Genomic DNA, 15,508 nt, shown 5'->3' on the forward strand with positions numbered 1-15,508 from the left:
AACTTTTCACTATTTTGTGGCCCTCCATCAAAAATCAAACGTCGACTTGACATTTCGCCAAGGGGCTGGCAAATGGACGAGTGCAAGAGCCTAAAGTGGTATAAGATTCCCGATTGCGAATCATGGGAAGCGGAGCGAATCTCTATTTAATGGGAAAATCAAACGAAATCTATGATGATGACACTAATTTATTGAGAAAATATGAGTCAATTACAGTTTATTTTCAGTAATTATCCATCCAATATTTATCGGCCCCAGAATTCATTTGAACTTGTCTAAAAATCTGCGGCAGTTGCAAGGTTTCACCACATTGCAGGCACAGCAGCGCCATCTGAGCCACTCTGTCATTTTCTTTCCGGCCGTCAAGCATTATCACATAATTTTGCTTTTTACGTGGAATTTAAAAACGTGTCAATGTAGTTAGACCATTAAAAACAGAGCGTAAGCATACCAGTGCAGATTAAAGTGACGAAAAGGTGATAAAAGTGATCGTGTGGGTGATAAAAGCAGTGGTTTCGTGAGGAAGAGTCGCAGAGAATAGAAGGAAAGATGACTCAATGTCGACGGTTCTTTGCCACATTTTTGCTTCTTCTGCCCATGATAAATGGCTTCTACCTGCCCGGATTAGCTCCTGTGAATTACTGCAAGCACTCAGACTCCACAGAGCCCTGCAAGGTGAGATGGGAATCCGTGTCGCAGTCCGGGAGTGCAGAAACCTCTCAAGGTTGATGAGGTCTGCGGCGAGCAATTTTCATGTCTGCCCATTGATTCCTTTGATTTCTCCATTTTTCACGGGAAAATGGAGAAAATCTACGTAAGCATCATGCAGATGAAGTAGAGAAGGCGAAAATGGGTTAAAGTGTCATAATAGAAATGACTTAGAATTGTCATCGTGATAGAAAATTGATGAATCCAAGTTTCGCGATTGTTTTTGCGGTTTTTCTTATCGCGTTTTTCTTTGCAGTCGGAGGTGCTCCTGTTCGTGAATCGTCTCAACACAGAGGAATCTGTGATTCCCTACGAGTACCATCACTTTGACTTCTGCCAAGTGGACGAGAGCGATTCGCCGGTAGAGAATCTGGGACAGGTGGTTTTCGGCGAGAGGATACGCCCTGGTCCGTACAAAATTGACTTTATGAAGGATGTTCAATGTGCTAAGGTGAGTAATTGCTGAACAACGCCTGGAAATTGGTCAAAAGCCCAGAGAAGACCTCCAAATGAAATGTCATGTCTTGCCAAAAATGCCCTTGCTTTTTGCTTATGATCACTTTGGACACTGAGATTTGGCAATTCGAAGAAATGTTTGCACGATTCGCGCAGAGAAAAAAAATCATATTATACAAGCTGTTTAAGCAGTTTCGAGACTGTTGGTAGCGCTAGATGTTGTTATCAATAGTTAGTGACACATAACTTCCTTCGTTGAGGATACAATTAAGATTTCACAAAATTTACGCAAAGTTATTCTGCTTATCAGGCAATGAATTCTTTGCCAGTACATTGCATATAATCTGTAGAAAGAAAAATCACAACATGAGCGGTGTAGAGCAGCGATAAAGAGTGATGGGGAATACTGATAAGGAGACATTTCATGGTTTCGAGTGCTAATAGATGTTATGTGGTTGCGTTGCAGGTTTGCACTAAAACCTACACGGGCGGCGATCCGGAGAGTGATCGAAAATTGATGATACTGAAAAAGGGAATGAGCCTCAACTATCAGCACCACTGGATTGTCGATAACATGCCTGTGACGTGGTGCTATCCGCTCAGCGGCTCCGACGATCGGCAGTACTGCAGCACTGGCTTCCCTATGGGCTGTCTGGTGCGTCGACGCCCAGATGGAGATGAGGGATGCCCTATGAATCTGCACTACAACCAACCCGGCCACTATTATCCGTTCAACCACGTGGATTTGACCATAACTTACCACAGCGGCGCTTCGGAAGAGTTAGGCGTGGGCTTCAAGACAGACGCTGGCCTGGAAGGAGGCCGGATTATCTCCGTGAAGGTTGTGCCTTCGTCAATCAACCATCGCAATCCCGATGCGCCGGACTGCAACAGCAAAGAAGCACTGGCGATTGAGGCAAACTCCCTAGCCTCGGGACAGAAGATCAACATCACGTACACATACTCGGTGAATTTCCACAGAAACAATACCATCAAGTGGTCCTCGCGCTGGGATTACATTCTCGAGTCTATGCCACACACGAACATCCAGTGGTTCAGCATTCTCAACTCTCTCGTGATTGTACTCTTCCTTTCTGGCATGGTGGCAATGATAATGCTGCGCACGCTCCACAAGGACATTGCCCGGTACAATCAAATGGAGTGCGGCGAGGATGCTCAGGAGGAGTTTGGGTGGAAGCTCGTGCACGGTGATGTATTCCGACCGCCGCGCAAGGGAATGCTGTTGTCTGTTCTGCTGGGATCTGGAGTGCAGGTGTTCTTTATGACTCTGGTCACGCTGGCGTTTGCCTGCCTTGGATTCCTATCGCCCGCCAATCGTGGAGCCCTTATGACTTGCGCCATGGTGTTGTTCGTGCTCCTGGGAACGCCGGCTGGGTACGTGTCATCGCGCATCTACAAGAGCTTTGGCGGAATCAAGTGGAAGAGCAATGTCCTTTTGACGTCCATGCTGAGCCCTGGCCTGGTCTTTGGGCTGTTCTTTGTCATGAACCTGGTGTTGTGGGGTAAGGGCAGCTCTGGCGCTGTGCCCTTTAGCACGCTGCTTGCTTTGCTAGCGCTTTGGTTTGGCGTCTCCGTGCCATTGACTTTCGTGGGGGCGTACTTTGGCTTCCGCAAGCGATCCCTGGAGCACCCAGTGAGAACTAATCAGATTCCACGCCAAATTCCCGACCAATCCATCTACACGCAACCGATTCCGGGCATCATCATGGGCGGTGTGCTGCCTTTTGGTTGCATCTTCATCCAACTCTTCTTCATTCTCAACTCTATCTGGTCCAGTCAGATGTATTACATGTTCGGATTCCTGTTTCTCGTCTTCATCATCCTCGTAATCACGTGCTCGGAGACGACGATTCTGCTTTGCTATTTCCACCTCTGCGCAGAGGACTACCACTGGTGGTGGAGATCCTTCCTCACATCTGGCTTCACGGCAGTGTATCTCTTTATCTACTGCTGCCACTACTTCGCCACGAAACTCTCGATTGAAGACGCCGCTTCGACTTTCCTGTACTTTGGCTACACGGCCATAATGGTTTTCCTCTTTTTCCTCCTCACCGGCTCAATAGGATTCTTCGCCTGCTTCTGGTTCATCAGGAAGATTTACAGTGTTGTGAAGGTGGATTAAACATTTTTTCAACTTCTGCTGCAAAGATGAAAACTATTTGTTTGTGATTATGTAAATTTATTCACGTATTTTGTCGCCTTCTGGACACTTTCCTTCCCTCTTTCACAAAATTGAAATTTTTTGTGTATAAAAAAAAGGAAATGAATCGATGAGCCAACTACTAAAAATGCAAATAATTAAGATTAATTTAATGTAAAGTAATTTTATTTTCCTTCTTTCCCAAACTAAATGTGTTTGATACAAATAATGTGCAAATAATGAGATCATATTTGTGTTTTAAAGGAATATGATGCAAATAGCTCTGTTTTCGGCGCACACACATATTGAAATATGGATGATGAAAAATTGATACAATTTTATTTGAAAGTATTAGAATTATTCGTAATTATGTAGCGAAATAAATATATCTCTGATACAAAACAGTAATAAGAAATGGTGCGATTTTTTCCGGTGTTGGCCGTTTGCAGTGGAGGGTGTTTGAATATTCCAACGAGATTTTCGATGTTGAACGCCATATTGGATGACGCTTGAACTCGTATAAGAAATTCGGAATTCAGTGTTCACGAAGAATTGACGACTTCACATGGAATAAGCGCAGCCGGCCAGAAAATTAGTTGAAATTGTTCATCCAGAATTATTTTGTATATCAAATAAGTTGCTTAAACCAGTGTTATCATTATCTCGTAATTGTATTCAGTGCAGGAGCGCCAAAATGATGATGCAATTGATACAAATTCTCGAGAAAACTGTGTCGCCAGGTAAGAAAAATGGTGGCTGTCATTTTTTATACAAGCATTCTCAATGGGGGAGAGAACGGGAATTTTTTGCAAAATGCTTCGGGCGGCCAAAGACGCGTCACGCCGGAGATCCTTTGGGCAACCCCTTGCTCTGCGACTAAAAAGTCTGGGCGCAATGAAGTCACAACGGGGCAGAATTGTGGGTCGCTGGCGTGGAAAATTACGCTTTTCGCTGGTATGGCGGAGTAACATAACCCCCAAATGAGTTCCTGAGTTGCCATTTGTGTGATGTAAAAAGATGTAGCCTTGGGATGGCGAGTGGAGCTCGCGCAGAGCAACTTCGCTGTTCTCCTCGTCTCTCGTCTTTGCCTCCTAAATGCCATTTATTGATGTTATTTTTTCAGATAAAACCGAACTTCTGGTGGCGAAGAATTTTCTCGAGCAAGCAGCCGACTCGAATCTGCCTGAATTCCTGAAAGCCCTCTCCGATGTACTCGTGCGGCCGGAGAACAGTTCTGTGGCCCGAATGGCGGCCGGATTGCAGCTCAAGAATCACCTGACCAGCAAGGAGACGAAGACGAGGGATGAGTATCAGCAGCGATGGCTTCAGTTTTCCCAAGACATCCGGGAATACGTGAAGAAGAATGTGAGTTGGCTGAAAAGGTGTGCCGAGGACGTACACTGACACTTTGTCTCTTGCAGATTCTCTCGGCGCTTGGAACAGAAGACACCAGGCCATCGTCGGCGGCTCAATGTGTAGCTTATGTGGCGATGGCGGAGCTGCCGATGCACCAGTGGGATTACCTGATCATGACCCTAGTGAACAATGTGGTGGGCGAGCATTCCACAGAGATGATAAAGGAGGCTTCTCTGGAAACAATTGGGTACATTTGCCAGGACATCAGTGCGGAAGTGCTGGAATTGCAGTCCAATCAGATCCTCACGGCCATCATTCACGGCATGCGCAAGGCCGAACCGAGCAATCACGTTCGCCTGGCGGCCACGAATGCCCTGTACAACTCCCTGGAATTCACGCGCGCCAACTTCAATCAGACCTCAGAGCGCAACTACATCATGGAAGTGGTGTGCGAGGCCACGCAGAGTCAGGACACGCAGATCTGCGTGGCGGCACTGCAGTGTCTCGTGAAAATCTTGTCGCTCTACTATCACTACATGGAGCCATACATGGTGCAGGCGCTCTTCCCGATCACTCTCGAGGCCATGAAGTCGGACAACGACCAAATCGCGCTGCAGGGCATTGAGTTCTGGTCGAATGTCAGTGACGAGGAAATCGATCTGGCCATTGAGAATCAAGAGGCGCAAGAGACTGGCAACACGCCGCAACGTGTCTCGAAGCACTATGCTCGCGGGGCTCTGCAGTACCTGGCACCCGTGCTCATGGAGAAGCTGACCAAGCAAGAGGAGTTCGACGATGAGGATGACTGGAACACGTCAAAGGCAGCCGGTGTGTGTCTGATGTTGCTGGCAACGTGCTGTGAGAACGATATCGTGCCCCACGTGATGCCATTCATCAAGGAGAATATCAAGGGGGAAAACTGGCGCAACAGAGATGCCGCTCTTATGGCATTCGGCTCCATCCTCAGTGGCATCGATTCCAACATTCTGAAGCCGCTTGTGGAACAAGCCATGGTCACATTGATTGAGTCAATGTACGACAACAGTGTTGTAGTGCGAGACACGGCAGCGTGGACTTTCGGAAGGATCTGCGAAGTGATTCCCGAGGCAGTGATCTCATCGCCGCATTTGTCGAAGCTTCTGGAAAGTCTGCTGCGCGGTCTGAAGCAGGAGCCTCGCGTTGCAGCCAATGTGTGTTGGGCATTCACTGGTCTGTCTGAGGCGGCATACGACGCTCCACTTGTGTATGAAAACACACCGAAGACCTACTGTCTGTCTGAGTACTTTGAGTACATCATTGAGTGCCTGCTGGCCACAACCGATCGTCCCGACGGTGCTCAGGCTAATCTCAGATCGGCAGCGTATGAGGCATTGATGGAGATGATCAAGAATTCACCGTCAGATTGCTACATTGTGGTGCAAAAGACAACAATGGTGATTCTCGAGAGGCTGAATCGTGTTCTGGCAATGGAGAATCACATTGCTGTGCCCAATGAGGCTCACCAGATGAGTGACTTGCAGTCTCTCCTCTGCGCCACGCTGCAGGCTGTGCTTCGCAAAGTGGAACCGGATGATGCACCAAAAATCTCAGATATTGTCATGAATTCCCTCTTGAGCATGTTCGCATCGAATTTTGGCAAGGTGGGAAATGTCCAGGAGGACGCTCTGATGGCCGTGTCGACGCTGGTTGATCTGTTGGGTGAGAAATTTCTCACATACATGGATGCCTTCAAGCCCTACCTTTACATGGGATTGAAGAATCATCAGGAGTACCAGGTGTGTTGCGCTGCTGTCGGACTCACCGGTGATATCTGTCGTGGTCTCAAGCTGAAGGTGTTGCCCTACTGTGACGAAATTATGACCTTGCTGCTGGAGAACTTGAGCAATGTCAATCTGCATCAGAGTGTTAAGCCGCAGATACTCTCTGTGTTTGGCGACATCGCGATAAGCATTGGGCCAGAATTCAAGAAATATCTGGAACTGGTGGTGAATATGCTGATGCACGCCTCTGTTGTGCAGGTTGACAAGACCGATATGGACATGGTGGAGTATCTGAATGAGCTGCGTGAAAGTGTGCTCGAGGCGTACACGGGCATCATTCAGGGCCTGAAAGGGGCCGGAGAGAAGCCATTGCCGGATGTGGAGATGATGCAACCGCATGTGCCCCACATTCTCAAATTCATTGTCACAATAGCCCAGGATAAAGATTTGTCGGACAACAATATTGGAGTGAGCGCTGGACTGATTGGGGACTTGTGCACCGCCTTTGGCCCACCGCTACTGCAGCTGGTGGACAATGAGCCGATAAGTAAGCTTCTGGCTGACGGCAAGAAATCCCGCCTGGCGCGAACGAAGGCTCTGGTGAATTGGGCGTCGAAGGAGGTGAAGAAGTTGCGAACGATGCAGCAGCAGCAACCGATGGTCAACAGTTGGTGAGTTTGAATCACACACAAAATAGTGTGCAATTGATTGATGCTTGCTGATGCACAATCTTCTTCTGCAGATTATATCCAACCATCAGTGACCATGCTTGTCCAAATCCCCAAATAAGCTACAATTACCAACCTGTGCAGGTAACACAATCTCAATCATCTATCCGATAAACTATATCACAGGAAGAGAAACATACATAAAAATTTCCAATATATATCACCTTAAAATTTCTTCCGATTATAAATTTATCTTAAGCTCTGTTTGAATAGTGTTAAACTTGAGACATTTTGTAGGAACTTTTTTTTTCTCTTTTTTGGATGGGAACAAGAGCACCAAAGTTAGTGTTCGTATATTCGAGATTCACCAAAACAAACACTTCTTATTTCATTATTATCTTATGCAATTGGCCGAAGTCGAAGTTTTATACACGCATTCAACAATTTTCGTTAAGTAAATAATACACGGAAAACCAAAAAGAAAAATAATTCATCGGAGTGTTCTTGCCTGTTTCAAATTGTTTATGGATTTTATTGTGAGATATTTTTAATTTAAAATATTAATTATCTGAAGAACCAATCAGCAAATGAAATTTTTTTTTTGATAAATCATACAGATAATATAGTAGAAGAAAAGGAAAAATCAAATAAAATTAAAAGGAGTAGTTGAGTACGTGCGAAAGGAGACGGAAGATCGAGAGTGACTGTGTGGAGAGTGGAGACGGGAAAGCGGAAATATACAAGAGAGATATTACTGATTAAAGGAGAATTATCAGAGGAGCAAATGTGAATGGTTTTGAATGGTTCTTTTATGATTGCCTTCTTGTTGACTTTATGTTGTTGATGATTGTTCCTCTTTTATTTTCACCCCTACTTCCACTTCCAAGAACTAATGACTGTTGTGATTCTGATGCAGAGGCGTGCGCTAACGTTGAGACATCGAGAGAAGGAAATCAAAAGGGGATTTGGTGAGAGGTTTTGTCTTTGGGTAATAGTGAAGGAAGAGAGCGAGAGAAAGAGTGACACTTGGGTCCATGTGAGATTCGGAGAAAAGAACTTGTCTGATTAGTGCGTGATTCTGAGCAATATAAGGTATTACGTGAAGCGGTGAGAGAGTAATTATTAGATCCTAGCCGTAGGAGTTAAAGATGAAATATCAATTTGTGAGTGCCTCTATTTTGCGTGAGAACTTAATTGAACCTATGAATGTGTCATAGGCGAAATGCGGTATTTAGAGATTGTCTAGGTGAAAATGAAAAGTGGATATCTTTTCTAACTTCATTGCTAATCTCATTCCCTATTGGTTTTTTGCTTTATTTAGGGCCAAGATGAGATTGTCCGACTGATATGAGATGCGAAAAAGAGTTTGTAGATCATTCTTGGGGGTAGGATATTAAATTTTTGATATTGAAAAGATCATAAACGGTCCAAAATATTGAATTTTACACACCTTTTTATTTGTTTTCACTCTTCTTATTCTTACACAAAAAAAGGAATGCTTAGATAAATTGAATCGAATTTTTCTTTATAAAAATATAATTATATTGACTAAAGTATATTATTACGCTTAAATGAAATTTAAAGCTGTGGGCATTGTTTATGTGTGGCGAGAGGAAACAAAAACCAAAAATGATGTAATAGATTAATTTTTCTTATAGGGTTTCGTTCGTTTTGAATAAAGATTAATTACAGCATGATTAATCAAAATGAAAATATAATACAAATCACATATAGACAATGTACATAACATATAAAATCTATGATAATCTGAGGATAAATTGATTAAACCGTTTCTGATCTTCCACACGAAAATAGAGCGATCAAACTTACAATTTCATCCTACTTTGCTTAATTCTCCAGAATTTCTTTCAGTTGATATGATTCTTTTTTTTGGATTTCATACGGCGAAGTAGGATGAATGGATAATTGAAGATCCTCTTATTCGTGCTAGTTTACCTTCCAATGGATTTCACGGAAATTCATTAACTAAAATTCTACATATAATTTCTAATACAATACATAATAATAGGTAATAAGAGAGAAAATGAGTGTGTTGCAGTGTGATAGTTTAGTATAAGTTGTTGGGCAGTTTCCAGAATAATTAGAGGAACATGAATGGTGTGCAACAGCGTGACGTGTGAAAGAAATGTGCATCTGAAACCTATATTTTCGATATGAAGGACAATACCATAACTGAGAAAGGTAAGATATCGAATTTCTATGTAAATTTTGGTATTTTTCCAATGTCTTTCCTCAATTTTTGCCACAGGTTTAGAAATTTAACAAAAAATAATGAATTTCGCTCTTGCAGAATGAAGAGAAAAAATGGGTGTGAATTTGAAAATTTCCTGAGCTTACATGATGATTTGGATGACTCAATAAACTAAGAAGTGTGTAAATGAGATGAAAAATTTTCAATCACATCATATGCTGTCAAATCATTTATTAGGGTTGAAAGAAGAAAATATTTTCAAAAAAAAAAAGATATCATTGTAATACAATATGTGGGAGAGAGCGAGAGAGAGATAGTTAATATTTTTAATCGACTTGATTAAATGAAACTGATAATGCCATTCCATTTTTCGAGATGAGTATAAAAGGGTGAAGTAGTGATATAAATGTATAAATTGATGAACATATTTCTCTGTAAGATAAACGGTGAAAGTGTGAATCTTATGTTAAGATGAGACACATTCTATTTAAGTGATAGATCCTGTAAAATTACAATAACTCCAAAAAAGAAAAACAACAAATAATATAGTCAAGTCAAGTGTGTGAAGACAACACAATAAGATGAAACATTTCTGAGGGAACGATATTTTTTCTCGTAATGCGATGCACAAATCCGATATTTAGTGTTATTTTTGAAACTGTAAAAATTTATCATCCATCATCAGAAATTATTGGAAACTATTTCTTTTTCACCAGCAAAATTCAAAAGATATTTTTCCAAGGTAATAGAAAGAAAATTGTAGCAAATCCTTGAAACTCTTACTTATGTCTAAGTCTTAAATGTAAAATTGATTAGTAGGTGTGAGAAAGAATTCGCTAGAGAGAGAGAGAGAGAGAGAAGACAGTGAGTGAGATAGAGAGAGAGAGAAAGAGAGAACGAGTCATTTAGGAGCAAATGGGTAATTCTGTGATTTGGAAAAGCTTTTCGTCAGCTTAAAATGAGAAAAATGTGAATTAAAAGAAATTGAAAAATGAAACAAAATATCACTATATTGAATATTTCGCGTCCATAATTGTAATTACGATGTAAATTTAAGAGGATACAAAGACTTTTTAAGCTGATAAAGGTTTTCCAAGGTTCAAAAATATATGATAGAATTCATATGAAGTATATAGGAGAACATGAATAATAGAGAGAGAATAAATATTAGGAATAGATAAAAGAAAAACATATATACCATTCTGAGTGAGTGGGAATGAACAAAAAAAATGAATTTTATATTGTTATGAGGGAAAACAATAGTGAAGGGAGAAAGACCGCGAGGAGTAGGTGAATTTTTGTGATAAAATATAATTCTAGAGATCAGGATGATGAAACGTGTGATGTGATACAAACAATTTCTTTCCTCTTTTCATGTAAATCGTAACTTCCACTGATAATTTGATGGTTTTACAATATTGTCTGAGTTGTTGCCTTTGAACTATTCCTTTTTATACTTTATCGTCGTATTGATTCAAAGGATTTTCGAACGTATTGGAAAAGAGTTGAAAGAAATGTGCATGCAAGAGATAGAGAGAGAAAGAGAAGAAATTCTACGGCATTATTATATTGTGATGATAGTGTAAATGTGTATATTTTCTATACACTGATGACTTCTGATTGCCTAACGTGAATGTTACTAAAGATGAAATAAAGAAAAACGAATGCGATTTTCTCTTATGAATGAGAAAAAAGAGATAATATGTTGAATGAACGAGAGTTCTTTGATTATAATAAGAATAAATCTGTGAATGAGAAACATTGATGTTCAATTATAATTTATTGCTAGTAAGAGGGAGAAAAAAAAGAAACATGTAAATGATGATTCAGGGAACGAATGTATTTTTTGATTCTTTAGCGTAGAGCGAGACAATATTTAGTGAAAAAGAAAATTTAGAATGAGGCGATAGTGTTTGCGTGAAAAATGTGATCTTTACAAAATAACTAGGAAATTGTTGAAACATGAAATGTTTGTGAGAAATAATGTTTAAATGGGAGAAAAGCATATGAAGAGAACAACAATTGTTCCTGATCAATTGATGAAACATGTGAAAAAGGAGGAAAAAAGGGAGGAAATTGGTAACTGGAGTATCAGTGAAAGTGAGCTGAATTGTAATCCCCAATTTACTTTATGACTGATCCTGCGCTTAAAACTGGAGTGAGATGTTGAGCGAATGTAAGGAAAATTATGTCTCAATTTCTGAATTGTTTTGTATGCGACTTTTTATGAATGAATAAATTTATGACTGCCAAAATACATGGTTTTATTTTGTCATGCACATTACATTAAGTGTAGATGTAAGACAATGTGGAAAGAATAATGCATAAAAGCCAGTACAAATTGTGGATAATTTGATTACATATTTTTTATAACATTTATATAAAAATATGTTGTTTTTATTCATAATAACTCAGGTATTTAGGGAAGAGAATGAGTGATTTAGAGTTTACTATTGATTTTAGAGTCATTTACACACCAATGAAGAGAATAAATTTTATGTCATCATAATTGGCCTGGAATATGGATTTTCAGTGCTGCTAAGAAGAGTTGTTATTTGTAAGATTTTCTTTAAACTCATTTTCTGCAGTGTGTTCCATTCTTGATGCAACGTATAAAAGAAATTCCATACTGCATGAATGACTTACATTGGCTGCAATCTTATGAGAACAACAGATTACAATAAAAAATCTTTAAAAAATTACAATTTTTTTTATTTATCCATCCGACCAAACAACGAGACAGACTGCACATGCAAAAGAATTGTAAAAAAGCATTGCAGTTTTATTCAGAATCGTAAGATTGAAAATAAAACTAATTAATTGCTTTGAGTTAATTTGAAATTCATAAAATGTCCATGAATTTATTATTATCCGCAGTTCTTAACTCCCGCGGCGCGTGAATGATACAAGTTTGCGGAGTTGTTGAAACTTTCCAGTGTGTCAGTGGGATGTTTCGACTGGAATTTCTATGGTTTCCCATCTTCCGAGTGAGCACACGGAGTCTCTGAGGCTCTCTAATTGCCCCACCGTGTGCGAATGCAAATGTGGCATCGGGTGTGGGATGCAAGCGGGTGGGAATGCTGAAAAAATGCACATCAATGGAATGCTCGTCGGGCTAAAGTGGCAGTGGAAGTGCATGCGTTTCGGAATATGGAGGGTTTTCCATACGATGGCACTGTGTCATCGCCAATTCCCTTCTGTGTGGAGGAGCTGGACGAGGAGGAGTGTCAGGATGAGGCGCCGGAAGGAGAGCCTCTCAACGCCAAATCGGATAATTTCTCTGTGAAATCACAAAACGATGCCAACGCAGAAAATGTGAGTAATTTGCGAAAAATGCTGTTTCAACTCTAAAAGCTTCAAAAGTGATTAACTTGAGTGCGTGAGAGAAGAGTGAAATGGATATTATTCAATTTATAATATCGTTTAGAAGTGGATTTTTTTTTATGTAAATGCATTCATTTGGCGTGTAAAACATTTCACAAGAATATTTAAGTTACATTTTAACATTAGACACGTGTGAATTGACTAGCTTGGCATTAGAACGTGAGAAATACCGGGACTGAACAATATCATATTCCTCATATTAGTCAAGAATGCCTTAAGACTTCCGTTCGGGTAGGTAGATTTTTTTTTTAACTAATTTTCACATCCTGTAGGAATCTTTCGACTTGGACGAACTTCTACCCTCGATTTCGGAGTTTGGCAAGTACCAGAAACTTTTGGTGTTCCTCATTTGTCTCCCAGCGTGCGTCCCATGTGGTTTTGGTGCCTTCAATCAACTTTTTATGTCGGACAATCCGTCTGATTACTGGTGTGCAGTGCCTCAACTCATGAACAATTCGGATATTTCGGCAGTTGACAGACGTTATTTGACCATTCCGACTAATGCAGTAAGTTAATTAAATCCAATAATGCCTTCCTATCGACAGAATAATCGTGTGGTGGAAGATTTGATTTCCTTGTGGTGATTCGTTGACAAATGAATCAAAACAAAAAGAGTTTCACGGCCCAGACATGCAATTCTTCACCCTGAAAAGCAGTGTTCAGGGTTACAACCGCATTGCACTTGAGAGTTGTGGGCTCTTTTTGCAAGCGAATTATGAAAATGCGTCATTTCTACACTCTTTGACGACGGCCAAGAGGGGGGAAATCGATCACTGACCAATACTCTCGGCATCGGTAATCGCCGTGCACATATATGGGAAGCCATATGAGCAATCCAAAGGCTGTGCAGAGTTCTTAATCTCATGGCATTTCTGTCCGCCCTCTTCGTCTAGGACGGATCATACAGCAAATGCTTGCGTTATGCCGTGAATTGGTCTGAAGTGCTGGATAAGCACGATGGAAATCTACAGGACTTGAGGTCGCAGAATAATTCATGGCCAGTGGAAATGTGTTACGATGGATGGGAATTCAATACAACCGATGCGCGATCTTCAATCGTTATTGACGTGAGTTGTGTCCAATTATTTACCCAGTGTGTGTTAAATTGATCATTTTTGGCGCTCTTATTTTCTCTTCTCTTGCAGTTTAGTTTGGTGTGCAATCGTGATATTTACCCAACTCTCGGACTGTCTGCTTTAAACATCGGCGGTCCAATTGGTGTCTATCTCTTCGGTCTCCTCAATGATCGCGTCGGCAGGAGGATATCTTACTTCTTCTGCTTAGCAACTCTTCTGCTCGGCAGCTTCCTCACTGCGGTGAGTCCCAACTTCTGGACATGGGCAGCGAGTCGGATCATCGTGGGACTGACTATTCCTGCCGTGTACCAAATTCCATTCATATTGGCTCTTGAGCTTGTTGGACCAGCGTACAGATCCTTCGTCACCGTTATGACGTGCACATTCTACACCTTCAGTCTGATGACTCTGGCCGGGATTACGGCCATAATTGATGACTGGAGAGCTCTTTCTCTGTACACATCCGTGCCTTTTCTTCTCTATTTTCTTTACGCATTCGTAATGCCAGAATCTCCGAGGTGGCTTCTGGCTCAAAATCGACTCGAAGAGGCACTCAAGGTATTAGAAGTGATGGCCAGAGTGAATGGAAAAGAATTTCCACATTGGTTTCGAGACAAACTACAGCATAGAGTTGCCAGTCGGAAACTCCGTGGCAATGTTAAAGAGCCAAACAGAAGAGTTGGTGCATTGGATTTATGCAGGTAAAATAATTTTAGCTTTTTGAGACTCCAATTCTTATAAATATTACATACAATTCATTTTTGCAGAACGCCGAATATGCGACTTAAGACAATCCTCATTACTTTGAATTGGTTCGCCAATGAAACTGTGTACTTGGGATTGAGTTACTACGGACCAGAATTGGGTGATAACGCGCACTTAAGCTTTTTCTTCACGTCTCTCGTGGAAATTCCCAGCTATATTCTATGCTGGATGATTATGGATCGATGGGGACGACGATGGCCACTTTGTCTGCTCATGATCCTGAGCGGAATAAGTTGTATTGTGACTGTGATGCTGCCTGAGGAAGCGAAGCTGGATACACTTGTTCTCTTTCTCCTGTCCAAATCCATGATCTCAGCGTCATTCCTCATCATCTATCCATTCGCTGGAGAATTGTATCCAACCCAAGTGCGAGGCGTAGGAATCGGCACTTCCAGCTATATCGGTGGTTTGGGCCTGATTGGGATACCATTTATCAATTACCTTGTGAGTTAATATCTCATTCAGATAATTGATTTCCTCTAATGAATTGTTTAATAACAGGGCAAGGACAATCTGCGTCTACCGCTGGTTATCATGGGCGCTGTCTCAGTCGTTGGCGGCATTACGGGTCTTCGCTTGCCAGAAACTCTTCATCATTGTCTGCCGCAGACCATTGAAGAGGGAGAAAAGTTCGGCAAAGATTGGAATTGGCACGAGTGCTTCCGTTGCATCCCAATCCGTCCAGCAGTGGCGTCAATAGGCTCTTATGAGAATCTCTCCAAGAAGGATAAACACAACGATCGTGTTGAACTCAAAGTGTCGAAAGGGAAGTACAGCGAAAATTCACCTCTCGAGCGCCGTCGCGTACAAAGAAATTCGATGAAGCGTCTTGTTCGTCAGTCCAGCACAATGGACACACAAAAAACCCACGATGGAGCCATGCAACTGACGTACTGGTTCTAACTCAAGCTTTATGGTTGTATGTACACTAATGAATAAAGAATATTCGTGTGACTAAGACT

General features: G+C 41.4%; 3 protein-coding genes across 4 annotated transcripts; all 3 read left to right on the top strand.

Annotated features, from left to right (window-relative positions):
* The first annotated feature begins 159 nt into the window (after positions 1–159).
* On the top strand, positions 160–3,740 carry LOC132262582 (transmembrane 9 superfamily member 2). The gene is made up of 3 exons (XM_059761886.1): positions 160–675; positions 965–1,159; positions 1,631–3,740. The coding sequence occupies exons 1-3, from the start codon at positions 550–552 to the stop codon at positions 3,305–3,307; spliced, it is 1,998 nt and encodes a 665-aa protein (XP_059617869.1). The 5' UTR covers positions 160–549; the 3' UTR covers positions 3,308–3,740.
* Positions 3,741–3,874: 134 nt separating this feature from the next.
* Positions 3,875–12,300, top strand: LOC132263409 (importin subunit beta). 2 transcript variants are annotated; one of them, XR_009468488.1, is made up of 5 exons: positions 3,875–4,065; positions 4,449–4,690; positions 4,747–7,112; positions 7,184–7,253; positions 12,199–12,300. XR_009468488.1 is itself a non-coding variant. In XM_059763159.1 (4 exons), coding segments are annotated over exons 1-4 (2,655 nt in total). In that variant the 5' UTR covers positions 3,875–4,019; the 3' UTR covers positions 7,185–11,576. The 2 variants fall into 2 exon arrangements, 1 of the variants encoding a protein (XP_059619142.1); XM_059763159.1 differs by lacking the exon at positions 12,199–12,300 and having other exon boundaries at positions 7,184–11,576.
* A 10-nt stretch (positions 12,301–12,310) lies between these two features.
* Positions 12,311–15,500, top strand: LOC132263410 (carcinine transporter). Its single transcript, XM_059763161.1, has 6 exons — positions 12,311–12,636; positions 12,978–13,211; positions 13,599–13,772; positions 13,851–14,482; positions 14,549–14,990; positions 15,048–15,500. The coding sequence occupies exons 1-6, from the start codon at positions 12,472–12,474 to the stop codon at positions 15,447–15,449; spliced, it is 2,049 nt and encodes a 682-aa protein (XP_059619144.1). The 5' UTR covers positions 12,311–12,471; the 3' UTR covers positions 15,450–15,500.
* Positions 15,501–15,508: the final 8 nt, after the last annotated feature.

This window comes from Phlebotomus argentipes, unplaced genomic scaffold (assembly GCF_947086385.1).
Source record: "Phlebotomus argentipes unplaced genomic scaffold, Phlebotomus argentipes genome assembly contig_15, whole genome shotgun sequence".
Taxonomy (NCBI): domain Eukaryota; kingdom Metazoa; phylum Arthropoda; class Insecta; order Diptera; family Psychodidae; genus Phlebotomus; species Phlebotomus argentipes.